The 22,042-nt window shown below is 40.6% G+C and overlaps 3 protein-coding genes across 6 annotated transcripts; 1 reads left to right on the forward strand and 2 right to left on the reverse strand.

The window, feature by feature from the left end:
* Positions 1-497: 497 nt before the first annotated feature.
* apex1 (APEX nuclease (multifunctional DNA repair enzyme) 1) lies at positions 498-5,140 on the reverse strand. Its single transcript, XM_058416630.1, has 5 exons — positions 5,042-5,140; positions 4,440-4,556; positions 2,931-3,097; positions 2,585-2,777; positions 498-1,789 (listed from the first exon to the last, which is right to left on the reverse strand). The coding sequence occupies exons 2-5, from the start codon at positions 4,501-4,503 to the stop codon at positions 1,275-1,277; spliced, it is 939 nt and encodes a 312-aa protein (XP_058272613.1). The 5' UTR covers positions 4,504-4,556; positions 5,042-5,140; the 3' UTR covers positions 498-1,274.
* A 191-nt stretch (positions 5,141-5,331) lies between these two features.
* On the forward strand, positions 5,332-12,946 carry osgep (O-sialoglycoprotein endopeptidase). 4 transcript variants are annotated; one of them, XM_058416625.1, is made up of 12 exons: positions 5,332-5,395; positions 6,831-6,950; positions 7,831-7,950; positions 8,022-8,197; positions 8,292-8,387; positions 8,502-8,551; positions 10,370-10,448; positions 11,835-11,900; positions 11,979-12,069; positions 12,171-12,246; positions 12,359-12,457; positions 12,623-12,946. In XM_058416625.1, exons 2-12 carry the CDS (start codon positions 6,836-6,838, stop codon positions 12,660-12,662), a joined length of 1,008 nt encoding a protein of 335 aa, XP_058272608.1. In that variant the 5' UTR covers positions 5,332-5,395; positions 6,831-6,835; the 3' UTR covers positions 12,663-12,946. The 4 variants fall into 4 exon arrangements, with proteins under 4 accessions (XP_058272608.1, XP_058272609.1, XP_058272610.1 ...); XM_058416626.1 differs by having other exon boundaries at positions 5,342-5,391; XM_058416627.1 differs by lacking the exon at positions 5,332-5,395 and adding an exon at positions 5,555-5,606.
* A 1,535-nt stretch (positions 12,947-14,481) lies between these two features.
* Positions 14,482-20,140, reverse strand: si:ch211-214j24.10 (uncharacterized protein LOC558894 homolog). Its single transcript, XM_058416631.1, has 4 exons — positions 19,983-20,140; positions 16,672-17,403; positions 16,539-16,571; positions 14,482-15,869 (listed from the first exon to the last, which is right to left on the reverse strand). Exons 1-4 carry the CDS (start codon positions 19,996-19,998, stop codon positions 15,832-15,834), a joined length of 819 nt encoding a protein of 272 aa, XP_058272614.1. The 5' UTR covers positions 19,999-20,140; the 3' UTR covers positions 14,482-15,831.
* Positions 20,141-22,042: the final 1,902 nt, after the last annotated feature.

Genomic DNA, 22,042 nt, shown 5'->3' on the forward strand with positions numbered 1-22,042 from the left:
TGTGTGTGTGTGCGCAAATGTTTGTATCTTATCACACACTACCCCAGTCACCCTGTCGGTCTCTCAGGACCCTTCCTGATCAGATTTTACTGTGCTGTGGTAATGGGAAAGCTGGACAATGCTGTTCGGGTCCAAATCAACATTACATAATATTTGTTTAAATAACAAGAACAAGCTGCTCTTCTGGCTTAGCTGGGCTTTTCAGCAGTGCAATAACCTTCACCCAGTTTAGCTTAAAAGGATTAAAACTGTATCTCGTTCTCCAGTGCAGTGTATAGTTTGCCTCCTGCCTCACAGCTCCATGGTCTCCAGTTCGATCCTGAGCTCAGGCTCCTGTCTGTATGGTTTTTTGGATGCATCACACACTAGGCTAATGGAGTATGTTCTAATAAAGGAATTATTTAACTGGCAACTCTTACTTGAGTAATAAAACTTCCACATAACATGGCCTTCACTAACCATCAATAGATGTCAAAAGAAGACACGAAAACAATAAGTGCCTTTTGTTCAGCAATTTATTTTTGTTCAACAGAAGTGAATAAAAAAAATCATCTGTTTTGCAGTAAGAGTAGAAAGCACAGTGAAGATGATTACAAAGCAACTGCTAATTGAAGGTAAAGGAATCAGACATTGTAAGAAGTTTATACCTGAAACCCAAATACAATCACCTTGCATTTAATGCAGCGAAACCAAGTTATTTGTGTGGAAACCTGCCAACTGCACACAGCTTTGGTCATTAATTCAGTCATACAGCTATAGAAACACTGGTGGTTAAAAAGTGTGGTTCTAAAAGGTTCAGAAATGCAACATTTGGTGGTAAAGTCTCATTACTTTTGTGAAAATTGATCCAGGTGAACATGAACTATGCTTTGTTTTTGAGCAGGAGTACATTTTTTCTCCTTTTCACAACATGGACAAGAATGTTAAGTCATTACATCTGCTTCATGGAATGATACAAGACAGATGTCAGAAGATGAAGGTCTCCATCATACTCTGGGCTTCTTTTGGAGATTTATAAGAACTAAATACAGTAAAAAAAAAAAAAAAAAAAAAACACATTAGGAATAATATCTGCAACATAACTACAAACTCGAAACTACTGTCTGTTCCCCTATTAGCTCTAATGGCCTAATTAAAGGTCTGGGCTTTTTATTATGTAAAATATTTCAATGAATTGTTTGCCTCAATCTACACGGAAAAAGGTGAAACAACTGCTTCACTTAGCAAGTAGTGAATATGAACCTGAACCCATAATGACAGATATGGTCATGTGTTTATAAAGCCAGATGAAGGGTGATGGGGCAGTGGTCACTCCCCATGGCTGTGTTACGAATCTTGCTGTCACACAAGCTCGGGAGCAAAGCAGTAGAGAGCACGAAGTAGTCCAAGCGCCAGCCCACGTTCTTGGCCCGCGCATTCATCATGTACGTCCAGAAGGTGTAGGCATGGGTCTGCTCTGGATACAGCTCACGGAAGCTATCGATAAACCCAGCAGCCAGGAGCTGGCTGAAACCCTCACGCTCTTCGGGAGTAAAGCCTGCGTTTTTACGGTTGCCTTTGGGGTTCTTCAGGTCGATCTCCTGATGGGCCACATTTAGGTCACCACACAGCACCAAGGGCTTGCTTTTGTCCAGGTTGCTCAGATATTCACGGAAATCTACATCCCATGTTTTGCGGTAGTCGAGGCGAACCAGGCCACGGCTGGCATTGGGCACGTATGCAGTAACCAGGAAGTAGGAAGCGAACTCTGCAGTGATCACACGGCCCTCTTTATCATGCTCCTCTTTACCTGCAGGAGGAGTGAACGCTCAGGTTAACTGATTAATTAAGCTCACAACTGAAATTTAGTGCAGTATAAATAATTGTAACACGATTGAAGGAACAATTTCAATTTAGCAATTATGTTAATATACAGTACTCCTCTAAACAATTCACACTACATTTAATGGCTAAGAACAATACATCTAGAGATGTCCACTATAAAATCCCATATTCCTACTGATTCCTATTTCAGCAGTAAACCAACATCATGTAATATAATATGCTGAACTAAGTCCTTATGTGAGCATTTTCCTTACAACTGAATTAAAAACTGATGCAAAGTAAATCTACATACAATAAATAAATCTCATGTACGGTAAAAAATTAGACTTCTAGTTCAATAATACCAGAGATCAATATTTGGAGGCAGTTTTGTGCCAAAATTAAACATTATTGTAGTAACTTCAATCAAAATGTTATGCTAATTTGTTTAGTAACATGTTTTAATATAATCTTACTTTTGGAACATGTAGGTATTTATAAATTTAACAATAAATTATAAACAATTTGCCTGGAAAAAACATCAGAGTACATTAAATCTGGTTTACACTACTGAGAAACAATCCTAATCCATATGCTGCTATAACAAACACACTTATCTAGCAGGCACCACACATTTCTCTCCACGCCAATGGACATTTGGTCAGACTCCACCCTGCTGCAAGAGATACTTTTGCATTTTCTATTTTTTCTTGGCAAAAATAAACATCAAAAGCCTGCTCGCTTATGAAATCACAAATGAAATTGCGCTAACAGCACTCACCAATGCCATACGTGACTTTAAGAGGCTCGGTCTTGCAGAGCATGGCCACTCCACTGTAACCTTCTTTATCTTCTGAGCCTGCCCAGTACTTATATGGATACTCGGGCATAGAGGTGATTTCTGCTGGTAAAGCCTTCTCAGCACACTTAGTCTCCTGAAGACAAAGCACATCTGGAGCCTCCTGACGCACCCACTGTAGGTAGAGACCAACACAAGATGGCATGCATTAAGCAGACAGAATGTAATTAAAGAACACAGTATGCACTGAAAGAAAATAAAAACAAAAAAATCTTCAGAACTGATCTACCCATGTGTGTCCAAATGCAAAGGTCTATTTTACACTTACATCAAGCCCCTTCTTCTTAACCCAGGCACGCAGGCCATCTACATTCCAAGAGGTTATCTTGGTGTTGGCTGCACGGCCATCCTTGCTGGTTAGTTTATCTGGAGGGTCTTCATACAACACTGGGGCTTCGGGTTCCTTCGCCTTCTTTCCTTTCTTTGCTGGTGGTTCTGTCATTTATGGAAATGATCAAACACAGTCACAGACATCAAACAGACATGCTAACATTCAGATTTTGTTAATAGATTACTAGTTACTTTAACTTTAATTTACAGAAGATCTTAGAGAGAAATCTAGTGATTTATCCCAATAACCAATCACTGGTCGCCATTTTTCACCACTGACCGGTCACTGGTCGCCATTTTTCACCACTGACCGGTCACTGGTCGCCATTATTCACCACTGACCGGTCACTGGTCGCCATTATTCACCACTGACCGGTCACTGGTCGCCATTATTCACCACTGACCGGTCACTGGTCGCCATTATTCACCACTGACCGGTCACTGGTCGCCATTATTCACCACTGACCGGTCACTGGTCGCCATTATTCACCACTGACCGGTCACTGGTCGCCATTATTCACCACTGACCGGTCACTGGTCGCCATTATTCACCACTGACCGGTCACTGGTCGCCATTATTCACCACTGACCGGTCACTGGTCGCCATTATTCACCACTGACCGGTCACTGGTCGCCATTATTCACCACTGACCGGTCACTGGTCGCCATTATTCACCACTGACCGGTCACTGGTCGCCATTATTCACCACTGACCGGTCACTGGTCGCCATTATTCACCACTGACCGGTCACTGGTCGCCATTATTCACCACTGACCGGTCACTGGTCGCCATTATTCACCTCTGACCGGTCACTGGTCGCCATTATTCACCTCTGACCGGTCACTGGTCGCCATTGTTCCCTCTGACCGGTCACTGGTCGCCATTGTTCCCTCTGACCAGTCACTGGTCGCCATTGTTCCCACTTTTTTATGTTCCTCTCTGGTAACAAGGAGCATTTTACTACATGTAGTACTGCATGATTTTGTATGTGATAAATCAAATTTGTATTTGACCAATCACTGGTCACCATTATTTCCACTGACCAATCACTGGTCACCATTGTTTACCCTTCTCACATATCTTAGTTTTTCATTGTAATATCTATTATTGGAGATATTTACAAGTAATAAAAGTGATCATTCATCACTTCCTACTCACTTCCATCTGCATTCTTGATAGAAAGTATTTCGTAAATGCTTAACTTTCATTTATAAAAAAGATCCCATGACCAAAAACGACTTATTTCTCTTAGAAACAACTTATTCCAGAAATATCACTTTCTACTGCGATAAAACTCAATATGTTGCTCTAAATAAACTCATGCACCCATGTTAGTAATTCGATATGTCGGTGATCATGTGGAATACATTCATATGCAAATGAGGCCGTGACGTCATCCGGCGACTTCTAGCTACTACTGTTTTCTCCCTTTTTAGGGATCATTACCTGTACCGTTGTCGTTTCCTGCTTCTGCAGAAGCCTCCTGGTTTTTCTTCGCTCTCTTCGACATGCTTCTCAGACTACACACAACACGCGCACACAGACACAGACGCACGCGCACACCTGCAGGGGGAGAGAAATAGAGACATACAGGGTCAGAATGCTCCTAAAACATACAATAAACTCGCCTTTTAACCTCTGATTTGCATAAATAGCAATCCTCTGCCATGCAATGTCGATCACGCCTGGGATACGATAGATAGATGTGTGCAGCCCTTACAAGCCGCGAGCATGCAACGAGGTTATACACGAGTCTATTTGTAAACAAATCAGGTTATTGATCATCAGTGTGCAGTGGCTTCATGCATGAAGCTTAGCCAACAAGTTAACATTTGATGCCTTGAGCAATATATATATTATTTGACATTATTACTAAGAATGATAATGATAGCCTGTAGCTAAATTAGCGGCCTGAATGAACTAATAACATAAGCCGCATACAAACATCCACCGTTATTTAATATGCACGTGCTATTGCAGTAGATTTTTTTAGAAGGAACAGTTGCGTTTTTTGTGCAAAAGGTGATTTAAAGAGAAAAAAATCTTACCAAACAAAGCCACAGTTAAAACAAATAGCAGTAGAGTTGAGGAGTGCAGTGTGTGTGCGCCAAAGCTTTGTGCTCAGAGTGCTGCACATGTTCGCCCGCACTGCGCTGACCTAATCTTTGCCTGACTTAAAACAATATGCACGTTTCAACTAGATCGTTCAGAAGTCATGTAAATCTCTACTAAGTCAAAAATAAATCGATGATTTATTGTTCCATCTAGCACTTTAGTTAACCTGAATAAAAGTGTAAATAAATATATATATTTTTCCAGAAACAAGACAGACACCTATAAATGTTGTTATGGTCCTAAAGGAAGCGGTTAAGAGGGGCTGCTAGTAGTGTGGAGACGAGTAGGTAAAGATAGCTTACCTGGTTTTAAAAGAAAATAATTCACTGCATATTTAACTGTTTTATAATACATAGCCATCAAGTGTGATGTGTTAAAATGTACTCGAGGCTAATAGTCAACATGTCTGTTTATTTGGGATTGCAGAGGCTGCACTTTGCTGACTTAACTGGCTGCTCGACTTCTGAATATTGTAAACGACTCCGATTCCGTTGCCAGGTGTCCGTGAATCGCTCTAGACTTTTCCACATATTTTTATTCTCAATTCGCGATTTAACCTTTACTGAATACAGGTGCTTATGTTGTGGGAAATGGTATTGGTCTAGTCAGACTGCGAAATCTCCCAGGTTACATTTGGGATTGCAAGAAATTGAGGTGAATCAAGTTTCGTGCAAAGAGTCGACTCCTAGCTCTAGTATGAATGCTTCAGCTGGTTTCTTATCATATGCCTATTATAAGCTTTTAAATTAAATGTAAGGTTTGGACAAAGGTTTCATGTTGTAAGCATATTATGCCAAATGTTCTTTGCAAATGGTTTTAATAAACATTTTGTAAAGAGTCAGTCATCAATACATACTTCATGTATCAATATATACACCGATCAGGCATAACATTATGAGCACTGACAGGTGAAGTGAGTAACACTGATAATCTCCTCATCATGGCACCATTGAGTGGGTGGGATAATGATTCGGCAGCAAGTGAACAGCGGGGCAGTTTTCAGCAGAAAAAGGGGGGGACCAACACAATATTAGGCAGGTGGCCATAATGTTATGCCTGGTTGGTGTACACTATAAGGCCAAAGCTTTGTGACACCTGAACATCACACCCATATGTGCTTATTGAACATCTCATCCCAGGTTTATTCACTCTGTGTGTGCTGTTATAATGAGCTCCACTCTCCTGTGAAGGCTTTCCACTAGATGTTGGAGCATGTTTGTGGGGATTAGTGATTATTCAGCTACAAGAGCATTACTGAGATCAGACACTGATGCTGTAAGAGTGAGGAGGTCTGGGGTTCAGTCGGTGTTCCAATTCATCCTAAAGGTGTTCAGTGGGGTTGAGTCAGAGTCAGGACTCTGTGCAGGACACTCCAGTTCTTCCACTCTAACCTTAACACACCATGTCTTCATGGGGCTCAGGGGCTTTGTGCACAGGGGCTTTGTCATGCTGGAACGGGGGCTCATGTACATTCTGTAGAAATTCTATGCATTTATGGGCAACAGTTTGGGGAAGAACAACATATGGGTTGTGAGTAAATTCCACATGAACACTATCAGTGAAAATTATGGTCCTGACTCCACAGATACTGTTAAATAAAAATTTGATTTTATTCATTCATTTGTTTAACTTCGATCTTTTTTTCAGTCTTTTTTTTATTTAAATTTTTTGTTATAGTAGGTGTAAAATTTATAATAAATTTTTTAAATTCTGTTTTAACAGGAGCCATGACTGTGGTTATTGGTTTTGAGGGCAGTGCCAATAAGATTGGCATAGGGATTATAAGGGATGGGGAAGTGTTGTCAAACCCCAGACGTACCTATATTACTCCACCTGGTCAAGGTAGGTAAAATGACATTTATCTCACTGGTGTGCTGGTTTTAAGTTTCTATATTACAAAAATTACAAGTTTATATGAGTATACAACATTGTTAGAATATATAATTATGAGGAAGCAATGATATTCTCAAAAATTGTAATATCATCTGCTGTATTAGAAGCACCTGCAGTTATCGAATCAGCCCATCATGTGGCAACAGAAAAATAACTACAGTCAGGTCAGGAGAGTCAGTTAATGTTCACATGAATGAAGAGAAAGTCTGTGACTAAATGTGATAGGGTTGTTAGTACCAGATGATTTGAGTGTTTCAAAAACTGCTGATTTCCTAGGATTTTTACACACAACAGAATGATGCAAAAACAGTTCTGTGGGTGGAAATGCCTTGTTGGTGAGAGAGGAAATCACTATAAGGAATTCTATAGTTACTCAAATAATCACATTTTAGACCCATCAAAAGCATCTCAGCATGCACAAAACATTAAACCTTGAGGTGGATGAGCTACAAAAGCAAAAGACTACGTCAGGTTCCACTCTTGTGTGCTAAAAACAAGAGTCTAAGGTGATCTTGGGTACAGACTCATTCAGTTGAAGAGTGGAAAAAAGACCAGGTGATCTGTCCAGTTCAGGTTTAGTCACAGAGATCAGATCACACTTTCCCCTATTCATGTGAACATCGATCTGCATCTGCGTGATTGTATGTACTGTTCTTCTGCAACCTGATTGGCTGAATGGATACTACATGAATATGCAGGTGTACAGTAATTGTTCTGTATATTCAGTTGACAATATCTGTGTTAAGAATTCATCTCATAAACAGCCAACTTAGAGTTCTCTAAACTGCAATGTTGATTGATTGTCATCTGTAAACTAATTTCCTTCTAGGTTTCCTGCCAAGAGAAACAGCCAAACATCATCGTGCTGTTATTCTGACTGTTCTCCGGGAAGCACTAGATGAAGCTGGTTTAAAGCCTGCAGATATTGACTGTGTAGCATACACCAAAGGTAAATGTCTAAAACCTTTAGTCACTTTAGACACTTCATTCTAACACCCATCATCATGATTACGTGTCCAGGGCCAGGGATGGGCGCCCCGCTGCTCACTGTGGCTTTGGTGGCTAGGACAGTCGCACAGCTCTGGGGAAAGCCATTAGTGGGCGTGAATCACTGCATCGGACACATTGAAATGGGCCGACTGATCACGGGTGCTAACAATCCCACAGTGCTGTATGTCAGTGGCGGTAATACTCAGGTGGGAGTTAGAGATTGATCTGCTTCAGTTATATACATATCTTCTTGAAAACACCAAAGTACCCAAGGCAGTGGTTACATTTTTTTCCTTATAGGTGATCGCTTACTCTGAAAGACGATACAGAATTTTTGGGGAAACTATAGACATTGCTGTGGGAAACTGCTTGGATCGATTTGCCAGAGTCATTAAGGTCAGCATTTTTCTTACATTATTTTATTCTTTCACGTGATGTTATTTTATCTGGTGTTAAAGGGTATTTATACATCTTAGACATTATCACACATTCCCTTTCCCCCTCACACAGATATCCAATGACCCCAGTCCTGGCTACAACATTGAACAACTGGCAAAGAAGTAAGTCTAGATACAGAAGTGTATAGTGATCACTTTTCAGTGTTTGTGTTGTCAATTAGATAGTTATATATTATAGAAACGTGTATAAAGAGCACTGTTATACAGTATCTAATACATTACATAACATTGCTGTTGAATTCTCAGATCTGATTGGTCAGAAGATGTTGAGTCATTTTCTATACCTGCAGCTCTGACAGTAGTGATGCTGTAATTCCAGTCACTGATTATATATTAATGCCCTCAATTGTTCAATCTGAGAAAGTCTTCACGATGGAGGGCTTTGTGGTTTTCTTGGTAACAAACTGTGTTATTCACATCAAGAGAGAGAATAAAGACAGGCTGGTTAGAGAATTTGTTCTTTAGTAAATTAAAATGTATATACACTATATTGCCAAAAGTATTCGCTCACCCATCCAAATAATCAGAATCAGGTGTTCCAATCACTTCCATGGCCACAGGTGTATAAAATCAAGCACCTAGGCATGCAGACTGTTTTTACAAACATTTGTGAAAGAATGGGTCGCTCTCAGGAGCTCAGTGAATTCCAGCGTGGAACTGTGATAGGATGCCACCTGTGCAACAAATCCAGTCGTGAAATTTCCTCGCTCCTAAATATTCCACAGTCAACTGTCAGCTGTATTATAAGAACGTGGAAGTGTTTGGGAACGACAGCAACTCAGCCACGAAGTGGTAGGCCACGTAAACTGACGGAGCGGGGTCAGCGGATGCTGAGGTGCATAGTGCGAAGAGGTCGCCAACTTTCTGCAGAGTCAATCGCTACAGACCTCCAAACTTCATGTGGCCTTCAGATTAGCTCAAGAACAGTGCGCAGAGAGCTTCATGGAATGGGTTTCCATGGCCGAGCAGCTGCATCCAAGCCATACATCACCAAGTGCAATGCAAAGCGTCGGATGCAGTGGTGTAAAGCACGCCGCCGCTGGACTCTAGAGCAGTGGAGACGCGTTCTCTGGAGTGACGAATCGCGCTTCTCCATCTGGCAATCTGATGGACGAGTCTGGGTTTGGCGGTTGCCAGGAGAACGGTACTTGTCTGACTGCACTGTGCCAAGTGTAAAGTTTGGTGGAGGGGGGATTATGGTGTAGGGTTGTTTTTCAGGAGCTGGGCTTGGCCCCTTAGTTCCAGTGAAAGGAACTCTGAATGCTTCAGCATACCAAGACATTTTGGACAATTCCATGCTCCCAACTTTGTGGGAATAGTTTGGAGCTGGCCCCTTCCTCTTCCAACATGACTGTGCACCAGTGCACAAAGCAAGGTCCATAAAGACATGGATGACAGAGTCTGGTGTGGAGGAACTTGACTGGCCTGCACAGAGTCCTGACCTCAACCCGATAGAACACCTTTGGGATGAATTAGAGCGGAGCCTGAGAGCCAGGCCTTCTCGTCCAACATCAGTGTGTGACCTCACAAATGCGCTTCTGGAAGAATGGTCAAAAATTCCCATAAACACACTCCTAAACCTTGTGGACAGCCTTCCCAGAAGAGTTGAAGCTGTTATAGCTGCAAAGGGTGGACCGACGTCATATTGAACCCTATGGATTAGGAATGGGATGTCACTTAAGTTCATATGCAAGTCAAGGCAGGTGAGCGAATACTTTTGGCAATATAGTGTATTTGTGTGGTTAATTGCTGGTGCAAGTGGAATAAAACACTTCAGGATGTGATTTATTGTGGGAAAATATTATTGTCCTAATATAATTGTAATATTACTGTACTTAATAATACTTGACTTATTTTTGCACTATGATTAGAGGTCACTTTATATTTTGATTTACTGACCGGTTTGTTTTTCTTTTTAAGGGGCAAGCAGTATATAGAGCTTCCATACACAGTGAAGGGAATGGACGTTTCGTTCTCTGGGATTTTATCGTACATTGAGGTATTTTGTGGTGTATAATAAGCTTGGATTATTTTAGTATTTCTTAGACTCTTAAACATGGCTATTCTATTTCATTCATCTGAAGAAATCATGGCCTCAACAATAATTTTTTTACAGATTTAGGCTGTGTACGTACAATCATATCTAGAATTATTGACACCTATCGAGAGAACAGTAACAATATACACAATATTGCCAAAAGTTTTGGGACACCCCTCCAAATCATTGACTTCAGGGGTTGGGCTTGGCCCCTTAGTTCCAGTGAAAGGAACTCTTAATGCTTCAGCTTCATACCAAGACATTTTGGACAATTTCATGCTCCCAACTTTGTGGGAACAGTTTGGGGATGACCCCTTCCTGTTCCAACATGACTGCACACCAGTGCACAAAGCAAGGTCCATAAAGACATGGATCAACGAGTTGTGTGGTGTGGAGGAACTTGACTGGTCTGCACAGAGTCCTGACCTCAACCTGATAGAACACCTTTGGGATGAATTAGAGTGGAGACTGCGAGCCAGACCAAAACTGGGACATCTGTCTTTACCTGCACATGAATGTAATATGGAGTTGTCCCACCCTTTGCAGCTATAACAGCTTCAGCTCTTCTGGGGAGGCTTTCCACGAGGTTTAGGAGTGTGTTTATGGGACTTTTTGACCATTCCTCTAGAAGTGCATTTGTGAGGTCAGACACTGATGTTGGACAAGAAGTTCTGGCTCACAGTCTCCGCTCTAATTCATCCCAAAGGTGTTCTATCAGGTTGGGAGGAGGAAATTGTCCAAAATGTCTTGGTATGCTGAAGCACTAAGTGTTCCTTTCACTGGAACTAAGGGGCCAAGCCCAACCTCTACTACATGTTTTTTCTGTAACAAACTTGTTACACCAAGACAGTTGACACCAAGGCAGGTTGAGTCCATGGATGGTCATGGTCATGCTGTTAATCCTGAATTCTGACCCTGCCATCTGTGTGCCTTAGCAGACAATGAGATTCATCAGACCAAGTTGAATTTTTTAGTCTTCACATGTTTGTCAGCTGTCTAGTTTTGGTGAGTCTGTGGCTACTGCAACCTCAGCTTTCTGTTCTTCACTGACTGAACTGGAACCTGACATGGTCTTCTGCTGTTGTAGCTCATCATCCTCGTGCGTCTACATGTTCTGCATTCTGAGCTGCTTTTCCTCTTGGTTAGGTGTGCCGATGTTCCTAATAAAGTGCTCTATTATAATGTAATTTACACCAATTTAAGTGACTTAAATAATAAAATAGCAAAGTCCGGTATGCTCTGTCACATACAATGTGTGAATAATAAAATAAAATAAACTCTGTGTAATTGTACAGCTCATGTAATGAGTTTATTTAGTGAATTTGCTCTGATGTTGGTTTTCTGCAGGAGATGGCAAACAAGATGTTGAGTTCTGGGCAGTGCACAGCAGAGGACCTGTGCTTCTCTCTTCAGGCAAGGACTGAATTCCTCTTTCACATGTAATTGATATTCCTGGATATGTTTATTTGAAGAACTCTCTCTGTTCTGCAGGAAACACTTTTCTCCATGCTGGTGGAGATCACAGAACGCGCCATGGCTCACTGCGGCTCCCAGGAGGTCCTCATCGTTGGAGGAGTCGGCTGTGAGTGATCTATATTTCATATTGACACATTTCACTGACCTCACATGCTCAAACGCTCTGGTTGGGTCAGTATCTGAGTTGCTCCGTGCTTCCTGGTGTAGGTAACCTCCGTCTGCAGGAGATGATGGGCATTATGTGTGAGGAGAGAGGAGCTCATCTCTTCGCCACAGATGAGAGGTGAGTTTAGTATCTGTATCATGTGTATGGGTTGCCAGCGCCACACTAATTTAGCACTACTTTTAATACCTTGTGCATGCTGAAATGCTCAAATCTTTGACATGGTTGTAAGGTTCTGCATTGACAATGGAGCAATGATCGCACAAGCTGGCTGGGAGATGTTCCGCATGGGGCAGGTAACAGAGCTGTCTGATTCCTGGATCACACAAAGGTAAGAGTCTGTATTTTGTCTATTTTCTTGAATTATATGGACTTAATTTCCACTACAGATGATACATATACTGGGCAAGTCATAGTGTGTAACCCTTAAGGCAGTGTATTGTTTGGCCTGAATTCTTTGGTAAAGATATATTTTTGTCTGGGTTTTTTTTATCAGGTACAGGACAGATGAAGTGGAAGTTACCTGGAGAGACTGATATCTATTTTGTCAGGTTTTTAAAAAAAAAAAAATAGGATTTTGATGTGTATACTGTCACATAACTGCGGTCAAATTATTGGCAGCAAATTTCTGCCCATGAACTTTTGATAGGATGGTTTTGTTATGTTTTGGTTTCCATATTGGTTTAAATCAGCAGCAGTTGCAAAAAAATGATGAAACCTTATGAAATGCTGTCATGTGCATATGTAGAGTAGTATATGTAGTGTCTCAGTACTACTGTTTTTTCACCCCAAAGCTAAAATGGTATATATATATTTTTTTTAGAAAGAAATAATTTGTTTGTTACAAGAGCATAAACTAATTATTCTACTCTTTCTGAATTCACTGCATCTGAAATGTATTTATATAGATAGTTGCAGAATTATGTGGTTTTGGGGAAAAAATGTTTTATGGGTATTTGGCTTCACCTGCAAACTATTAAAACAAATTTAAGTAAAAAAAAAAAAAATTAATAAACTCGATTATATTTGAATTTTTTTTAAGCGTTTCAGGGATTCTTAAGCAGCCATCCTGTACTTCCTGTTTCAGTCGTGGGTAAATGTGAGGCCACACAGAGGTCAGATTCCCATAGTTATTCATCGACATGTGGAAGTTTAGACAATACACAAAGGAAATCGAACAAAAGTGTCTTGAACTACATAAATCAGGCAATAGCTGCACTATTAGGACCTACAACAATTAGAGCTGAATGAACCAGTCTAGAAGATACAGGTGTATTTACTTTCTGTGGTCAGATGAGACCAACGGAACACTCAAAGGTAAGAGTACAGTTAATTAGATTAGATGTTGTGGATCTGTCTATATTGCAAAGGCCATCATTTAGCAAGCTGGATACAGACTGATTAATTCTTAAATTATTTATTTGACCGTAAATTCAGAAAAACTTTCATAATATACATGGATTGCTGCACTTTTGTATCTGGAATATATACAAGTATATACATGTATCTCTATTATAAACACATCCTCATGCTAGTTCACTACGATAGTAAAAAATATCCTCAAGAATATTTTAGGTAAACCAGTTGTTTTGTATTATTTGCATTAATTAATGAATATTGAGCATAAAGAAAGAAAGGCTTTAAAGAACACTAAATAAATTTACATATGTTAATGTTTAATTATAATGAAATTAATTATCAATATATTTAATGAGCTGTGTCAGGAACATGCTTCGTACTTTATAAAATGAGTGCGAAGGAATTCAGCGTTTCTGAAACCTTCGGTTTCTGAAAACTGTTTAGGAATGATAAATGAGGCTCATTGCGAGTATACATGAGGTAGCAGATGTTAAACAAAATGCAAATACTAAGTGTGTGAAAATCTAGATTTAAAAAATGGTGTGAATGCCTCACACTCAAGGTTAACCGTCCTTAGTCCCCAGAGCTAAACCTCACTGAAGGAGGAGAGCTACAGAAGAGTCTATAACAGAGGTTATGCAGTGAGGAGTGTCCTTAATAGAACTATTTATATTATTGTTAATTCTCATTAAGCTTTAGAGATGATGTGTGGGGGTTTGTTGTGTAAAATGCTGAAGCTCAGCTATAAAGCTTCAGTTCATGTTCACATCAGACACCAGAATGAAGAATAGAGTGATGTGACTATCAGTAAATTTAAGTCTCTATACAGCTGTACAGCATGACTGATATGATTACTGAAATAATCACTCTTTACAACTGTGGTGAGCAGAAAAGCAGCTCAGAACACACAACGAGCCAAACCAAACAGGCTCACCAGAGCTGTAAAAAGATCATTTTCCTTAGAAATTGTGTGCATGATGGACATCGAGACAACACTGATGTGCAGTTCCTGAGTTTATTTTCTTCCCTATCGAGTCATCAACAAATAACCAAAATCATGAACATTTAAGAGCTGCAGTTTGATCGTATTCCACTTTAGACCTTTAGGGGAAACCTTGTTGCTTTGAAGATTATTGTTACTGAACATTTTTTTATGGATGTATGTAAACAGATATAGTTTACAGTTGAGAACAACTCGTATGTCTACACAAAACAAAGCAAACGAACAGTCTTCTGCCTGGGATCGTGCTCAAGCGTAACAGGATGTAACCCATGAAATTAGGTGCAGAAATGTAAAGTTACACTGGAGAGGTTAAGCTGGGAAACAAAAAAGCAGACTTCCAGTAGCATTGACAATACACACATTAGAGATTACAGAGCCATGTACAGAACATGTCACGTCTACAATTAAATAAAACGTTTCCATTAGTTTTGTTGCTGAAAAGGTGACTGCCCGCTTAAAACTTCAACACGGGCACTAGGGAAAAAGAAAGAAAAATAACTGGAAAGCCTAAAACTGAAGTAACTGTAAACAATTTTAATAACATTTTAGTAAACACAAGGTTCAAAACCAAAGGTAACAAGATAACCTGAGTTTTTCCCCCCCTTTCTTTTCTCTGCATGGTAGCAATAATAAAAAATAGACAATGGTTTTTATACTTTGCTTTTTATTCTGCAACACTTCACTTAAATCTCTTCCAGTGCCCCATTAAAAGATCTCTATTGTACATTTTACATTCAAGTTAGGGTGGAAATATTTTAAAAACAGCACTAAGAACGGAAAAATTAAGAGCAGCGATGCTGACAAACCGTGCCAGCTGTGCTCAAGTAAATGCCACCCATGTAAGGTACAGACACAATAGATATGGGACATAGACGCCAAAAAAAAAAAAAAAAAGAAAAGAAAAGAAAAAGGTCTAAAATAACAAGGTTCCAGAGAGATGGAGATCTTCACTTTATAATGAGGGAGAAAAAGGGAAAACAGCAGGGCAAAAAAAAAAAAAAGCTACAGTAATGTAATGTTTTGCCCTGGTACAATAAAATAGCCAGATCATTATAAAGATATTTTATATATATATATAAAAAAAAAAAGTAAACAGTGTTCTCCACCATGATAAAATAAAGGATGTGTGGAAAGGTCTCCACGCCACATGTTAAGTTTTAAGGCATCCATGCATCGGAGACGTTTCTTTCTTCAACACGAGGGATGGGGTATTTGGGGGTGAAGATGAGTGCAAAGCGTAGGGAGAGGGGTTGTGTGTAATTTTTAAGTGTGCTAGAGAGTATGAAGGTGTGTATGGAGTACGAGTGTGTGACTGAATTAGCTGAAGTGTGTCGTGCAAGCTGCTACGACGAGTCTGTGTACCAGACGACCTTCACCGGATCTGAAAAGAAACACACGTGTCATTCATAGGGTTCAGAAAAGGGGGGAAAAAAGAAAGAAATACATTCCTAATAGACAGAAAATAATTAGTTTGTTGGTATGCTCATCATGCCCTGTGAGCCGTCTCACCACATCCAGCAATTATGTGAAATGCCACCATTAAATATGAGGTTAACCCCTTGCTGTGAAAATGCGATGTCCCTTCACAGTAGCTTGTTCACATGGTCTCAGTAAAACAACAAAAATCTTGAGCACCTGCATGCCTACACTTGCACGCAAATGGGAGTCAGATTCAGCCAAGCTTCACAGCTGAGCAAATCATTACTTTCCTAATCTCCTCAATCATAGAAATGCTTGGTTTTTTTTTCCTGTCAGTTCTGTAGAAAATAGTCTATGGTTGTTTTTTGGAAAGTCACGAAAGCCTACAAGGCAAATAATGAACTGTGCGTGTTAATTATCTCTCCACTAAACACGGTTATGTAAATCTGACACACTGATGAATCAGCCTCTATCTCGATTCCTTAAGGATGTAAAATTGGTGTAAAAAAAAAAAAAATAGGAAAATATATTACAAGACTAAAGTTATTAGACGACCGGGGCCTTCATGGATCAACACATTTCTTCTCTCATTCTACACATTTGTATTTTAAGCAGGAGTGAAATCTCTTACCTTCTTTCTGTTTCCTGAAAACTGCACTCCATTCTAAAGAAAGAAAAGGAGAAAAATGAGTACACAGCATGGTTAAAACATTAAGCTCGGGCCATTTAGTAAAAGTACAAAAAAAAAAACACACCACCCTCACCTTGTGTATGATACTGCACAGCTTCCATTAGATGGCGACAGGTGAGCAGCAGCTGTGCCGAATCATCAGGTTCCTTGGCGCACTGGCTTGGCAAAGCCACAGATTTTTCAGAAACCATTTCTCCAGCAAGGTGATGACCAGTTGCAGGTGGACTCTGCTCCGTGTCGTCTTCAGTGACCGAGTTCTCCATCACCGGCCCGTTGGTAATGAAGCTGAGTCCCCACTGATTCTGCAGAAGTGCCCCGATGCCAGGTGGCTCTTCGGCCACGCCCCCAGATTGTCCGCCCGCCTTCACCTTGGAGGCATAACTGACCGCCGGCTGCAACTTGGCAGGGCTGTCCTTTACTGGGAAGGCGGGCGGAGGTCTGAGAGACGACAGCGTTTCTCCCATCCACCTCTCCTTCTGTGCCTGAGAGGATTTATGGAGTTTTTGACCGGCTCCCTCACGCCGAGGGCCTCTGCTCCTGGTCTGAGCCCTGTGCTCTCTGTTCAAGGGTTGTGTGTGAGCAGTTCCATGTGAAGATCCTTCATGAGGAGGGCTGTTTGAAGACTGATGGGGGGAAAGTGTGTCCACTCTGGCAGCACAGCCACCTCCGCCTCCTCCACAGCTGCCAGAGCCAGGGGACAGGCGCCGGTTCCGGATGTGTGGCTCGGCTTGGGGAGGAGAGACGAGAACGGCAGGGTCGCACAGCGTGTCCGACTCACACACTGCATTATTTGACTCCCAGGTACCTAATAAAGAAACACATGCAATTCACTTTTTTGTTTGCTTAATTTAAGAGAACTGTGTCAAATATCATAACTTCATACTTCATTCTGCTTTAGCACACAATTCAATTCATGAGGTAGATTAAACAGTACAGAAAATACTGTCCTTCTTAACCTGGCCAACACGCTAAGGCCCCCCCCCCATCACAAAATTAAAGATGCTGTAAGCATTTAAAAAAGGAACAAATAAATAAAAACGCTGTTTATGACTCAGCTGTGTTTATTTCTCCACACACACCAGAACATAAAATCTGTTACTGCCCATGGGGAATGTTAATCAGCAACAAAAAGTTTCAACATGTTACAGCTGTATTAGCCAATGTGGAAACTGCTGCAGGGCCTTCCTGCCTGTCAATCATTATGCATGTGACAGGCAGGCTCATATAAGGGCAGGCTATAAATGAACAGGAAGTGAAGCTCCGGCATAATGCATGGGGGAGTTATTGATAGCTGAAGAGCAGCAATGATGGTCAAGAATGACCTAAAGTTTTCGGAAGAAGAGAAAAAAAAGAAAGAGGGCAAAACACACCCTCAGTCCTGAGCATAACTTTTTCCAGAGTTAACCAACAAACCTGGGATACTATGTATCTCCAGCATGTTAGTATCAAGGCACAAGTATCCAAATGTGATGAAATGACACGAAGGAGTAGCCCCGAGTACAGTGTGTGCGATATAAGTTGTGGGTGCTGACTTTGGATCCATCCCAGCACTCTCACTCTCTAAACTGTGCAAAAGAAGTGTACCTGATTGTTCTGAACGTGTACCGGTGCTCTCATCCTCCGTGTTTTCTTACAATTGCATGTCATTATAAGCCATAAATCTCCAATATACACAACCTATTAATGAATACGGCATTCATCTGCCATCATATTACCAAAGCAAACAAACATGAACTGTGCGTGTCATAACTGGAGCACTTTACATGCACTCAGCTGCCTGTGGTCAGTGCATCGGTGTGTGTTAGAATAAAAAAAGAGGTACAGTAATAGGCTGCGTCTGAAACTGTAGATGAATTTAAAATAATACGACGAACTATTTTGACTCCTGTAGATTGAATGTGCTTTTTACAAAGCAGAGGAAGAAAAACGGTACCCCATAATGAGAGTGAAAGACGGAAAGACGTCAGGTTACTAGTATTAAAACAACCTTCCAAAAGTTTTGTCCCTTTTGTGTAGGTCTGTGGCTCACTGCAAAATATTACTAGGTTTTCCCTTTAACTCCGACACCTATGGGGTCATTCCTTACTTAAAGGAAACAGATATGAGAGTTGAGCAAACATTACGCCATTTTAGATCAATATTTTTCAATGATGATTATTAAAGCTAATTTAAGGAATGATTATTATGTTCTATTAGCAATATGTTCAGCTGTAGTTAGTTGTGAACGGTCATTCAGTGTCCTGAGATGGCTCCACACAGGGCTGAGGTGCACAATGGGGCAAGACCGGGTTCACTGTCTCGTCTTATCAAGTGAGAAGATGATTTGTAAATTGAGTCACAGTGAAGTGATTGATCATTGTGTGAATAAAACCAGATGGTTTCTGCTTCAGAAATTTACCAGCTCATTTAGCACACACGAGAGGCACTCAGCTTATAGGACAATACTTTGTTCACTGTTTTACTACATATATATATATATATATATATATATACACAGACTTAATTTCACATTGATGATGCAAATGTTCTTTAGGCTTTCCCTTACATGATACTTTGAAATATTTGTGGAATACATACATTTTGGATTAAAGAAAATCGTGCTCCAAATAGAAATGCATGCCTGGCCACGCCCCTAACGTTAATATAAACAATTCATTATTTATTTGAAATCAAATTAAATATCAATAAATACACAACAAGCTGTGGTGGTTATAGGGAACTCCACTCCTTCTGACACGTGCTAAAATGATTTATTTTGATCAGGAGTTTCATTAGAAACCGAGTTTGCACATGTACATAGAAGAAAGAAATTTAAGCAACGACTCGTTTTATTGCATGCTCTATAAGGGCGCGCAGGAGTTCTGCGCATGCGCGAAGCTTCACCTAGAAATTTCTTAGCATTAAAGGCGGCCACGCTAGCTGAAGAAAGTTCGGCACGATCTTTTGTGTTGCTTGTTTTATTTACAAGATATAACAATATACGAGAGGTTCTTGAATATGGCGTGGAAGTGCATCAAAGCGTTAATATATATATACGTAATACTTACGACGGATGGCTGGCTAGCTAGCTAGCCCAGAAAGCAAACTTCGAGCACCAGACGCTTAGCCATCATGGCGGATATTTATATCTACATCGAGCTAGAAATAAAGACTTCGGAAATAAAATACACTGGATAATTCGCGGAGTATAAGTTCACGGCGTGTTTACTCTCCAACACTCGGACACTTTCGTAAGGAAGTTTCGTAAGACTTCGGCTCACTTCGGGCGTTGTTGACTCGGAACTTTCCAACAATTTGCTGGCTTAATCTTTAGAAGCAAAACACACTCGCACACAAATCTGTCGACAGGAAGACGCAACGTATACAATAAAATAAACGTCTCACCTGTTTTAATATGCATGTCGATGGGTTGAATCTCCAGTTGGTGAACTGCGTAAGAGGATTATTTTCAGCGTGTTGGTGTGTGTTTGGCGTGGAGCGGATCACTCTGACCGGGTGGAAGCAGTTTAGAGCAACTTCCGCATTTGGAGGCGCGAAGAGGGGCGGGAAATGCAGCGTTCACGTGTCCTGAATCCTCCTTGTGCAAAAGTGTTCATTTCCACCTTTCATAAATCAAATCCTGACTGCTGCAACGTCAAAGAGTTTATTTGCGCATTAAAAATGATATATTTTATAGTTTGCAGTCTACAAAGCAGCCAGCTTTCCTATTCAGCTTGTTAGCATCTCCAGTGATGCTTCCTTTCAAGCTGATCACGCTTGAAACCACAGACTGGTAGAAAGTCTACAGCAGTCTGGTATATGTTGAATGATCTAAGTGTTTATAATCATTTATCAATCATCAGTCATTTATCTTCAAAGGAGTGGAAGTTAGGGTGGCCAGTGATTATATACACCTCAACAGCAGACTAGATTGGAGGACCATCAGCAAGGTGGTCTACAAGAAGGGAAAAAGCCTACAAACACTGCTTCCTGAGGAAATGTAGATCATGCACAAATCATTGAATTCAGGTGTTGTTTTTCAGGGGTTGGACTCGGCCCCTTAGTTCCAGTGAAAGGAACTCTTAATGCCTCAGCGTTCCAAGACATTTTGGACAATTTCATGCTCCCAACTTTGTGGGAACAGTTTGGGGATGACCCCTTCCTGTTCCAACATGACTGCACACCAGTGCACAAAGCAAGGTCCATAAAGACATGGATGAGTGAGTTTGGTGTGGATGAACTTCATAGAATGCTGACCTAAACCCGATTGAACACCTCTGAGATGAATTATAGTGGAGACTGTGAGCCAGGCCTTCTCATTCAACATCAGTGCCTGACCACACAAATGTGCTTTTAGAGGAATGGTCAAATATTCCCATAAACACACTCCTAAACCGTGTGAAAAGCCTTCCCAGAAGAGTTGAAGCTGTTCTAGCTGCAAAGGGACAGGTCAACTCCATGTTACATTCATGTGCATGTAAAGTGCATGTAAAGGCAGATGTCCCAGTTTTGGCCTGGCTCACAGACTCCGCTCTAATTCTTCCCACCTGTTCTATCAGGTTGAGGTCAGGACTCAAGTAAAGGCAAGTCCAGTTCCTTCACACCAAACTCACTCATCCATGTCTTTATGGACCTTGTTTTGTGCACTGGTGTGCAGTCATGTTGGAACAGGAAGGGGTCATCTCCAATATGCTTAAGCATTAAGAGTTCCTTTCACTGGAACTAAGGTGGCCAAGCCCAACCCCTGAAAAACAACACCTGAACTCAGTGATTTAGAGGGGTATCCCAAAACTTTGGTTGCTGTAGACCTTCAACCTATGGTTTCAGCTGCAGTATTTTTTTGTAATCAGTTGGAGGTTCAGCATTGGAGCTGGAGATGCAAAGAAACAAAATAAGCTAATCAGGAAAACTGGCTCTGTTCTAGGCTGCAAACTGGACACCTGGAGGTGGTGGACAAAATGGAGAGGATCATGGATAATTGCAAACACTTCCTTCATGTCTTACTGTCTCAGCACAGCTGCATCTTCATTAGACTACAACAGCTTTGCTGTAATAAGTAAAGGTGCAGCAATAAGTCAACGCTCATTGGGGAGGATGGAGAAACTATCTGAACAATGGAGACAATGTACATGCCTACTGATTTACATACCCAACAAATACATTTCATATTGCACAAACATTTTCATAGTGTCACCACACATTCTTTACATGCACTGTCACTTATTTGTGACTTTATTTATAGCTACTGTACATTTATTTTATACTAAAAATCTGATTATACATATCTAACATACAGTTCTTTTTATAAATTTAATCTATACAGAAATTTCAGCCATGAGTGTAATTAATTTAAGAGTTATGTATATGTATATTTATCCTTTCTTGCTTTTGAGTTTATTGTGCACTTGTGCATTGTCTTGTGTTGCTCTTATGTTTTGGCTGTTGTGAAATTCAAATTTCCCTTC

Source organism: Hemibagrus wyckioides, linkage group LG19 (genome assembly GCF_019097595.1).
Source record: "Hemibagrus wyckioides isolate EC202008001 linkage group LG19, SWU_Hwy_1.0, whole genome shotgun sequence".
Taxonomy (NCBI): Eukaryota; Metazoa; Chordata; class Actinopteri; order Siluriformes; family Bagridae; genus Hemibagrus; species Hemibagrus wyckioides.

Excerpts from the sequence above, each read along its gene's own strand:
- apex1 (XM_058416630.1), bottom strand. The coding sequence starts at position 4,503 with ATGTCGAAGAGAGCGAAGAAAAACCAGGAGGCTTCTGCAGAAGCAGGA. Across the intron at positions 3,098-4,439 it reads AGGAAACGACAACGGTACAG|AACCACCAGCAAAGAAAGGA; the intron begins GTAATGATCCCT and ends CATAAATGACAG. Across the intron at positions 2,778-2,930 it reads TTAAGAAGAAGGGGCTTGAT|TGGGTGCGTCAGGAGGCTCC; the intron begins GTAAGTGTAAAA and ends CTCTACCTACAG.
- osgep (XM_058416625.1), top strand. The coding sequence starts at position 6,836 with ATGACTGTGGTTATTGGTTTTGAGGGCAGTGCCAATAAGATTGGCATA. Across the intron at positions 12,070-12,170 it reads CATCGTTGGAGGAGTCGGCT|GTAACCTCCGTCTGCAGGAG; the intron begins GTGAGTGATCTA and ends TTCCTGGTGTAG. Across the intron at positions 12,247-12,358 it reads CTCTTCGCCACAGATGAGAG|GTTCTGCATTGACAATGGAG; the intron begins GTGAGTTTAGTA and ends CATGGTTGTAAG.
- si:ch211-214j24.10 (XM_058416631.1), bottom strand. Across the intron at positions 16,572-16,671 it reads TGTGCAGTATCATACACAAG|AATGGAGTGCAGTTTTCAGG; the intron begins GTGAGGGTGGTG and ends TTCTTTCTTTAG. Across the intron at positions 15,870-16,538 it reads TTTCAGGAAACAGAAAGAAG|ATCCGGTGAAGGTCGTCTGG; the intron begins GTAAGAGATTTC and ends GTTTCTTTTCAG.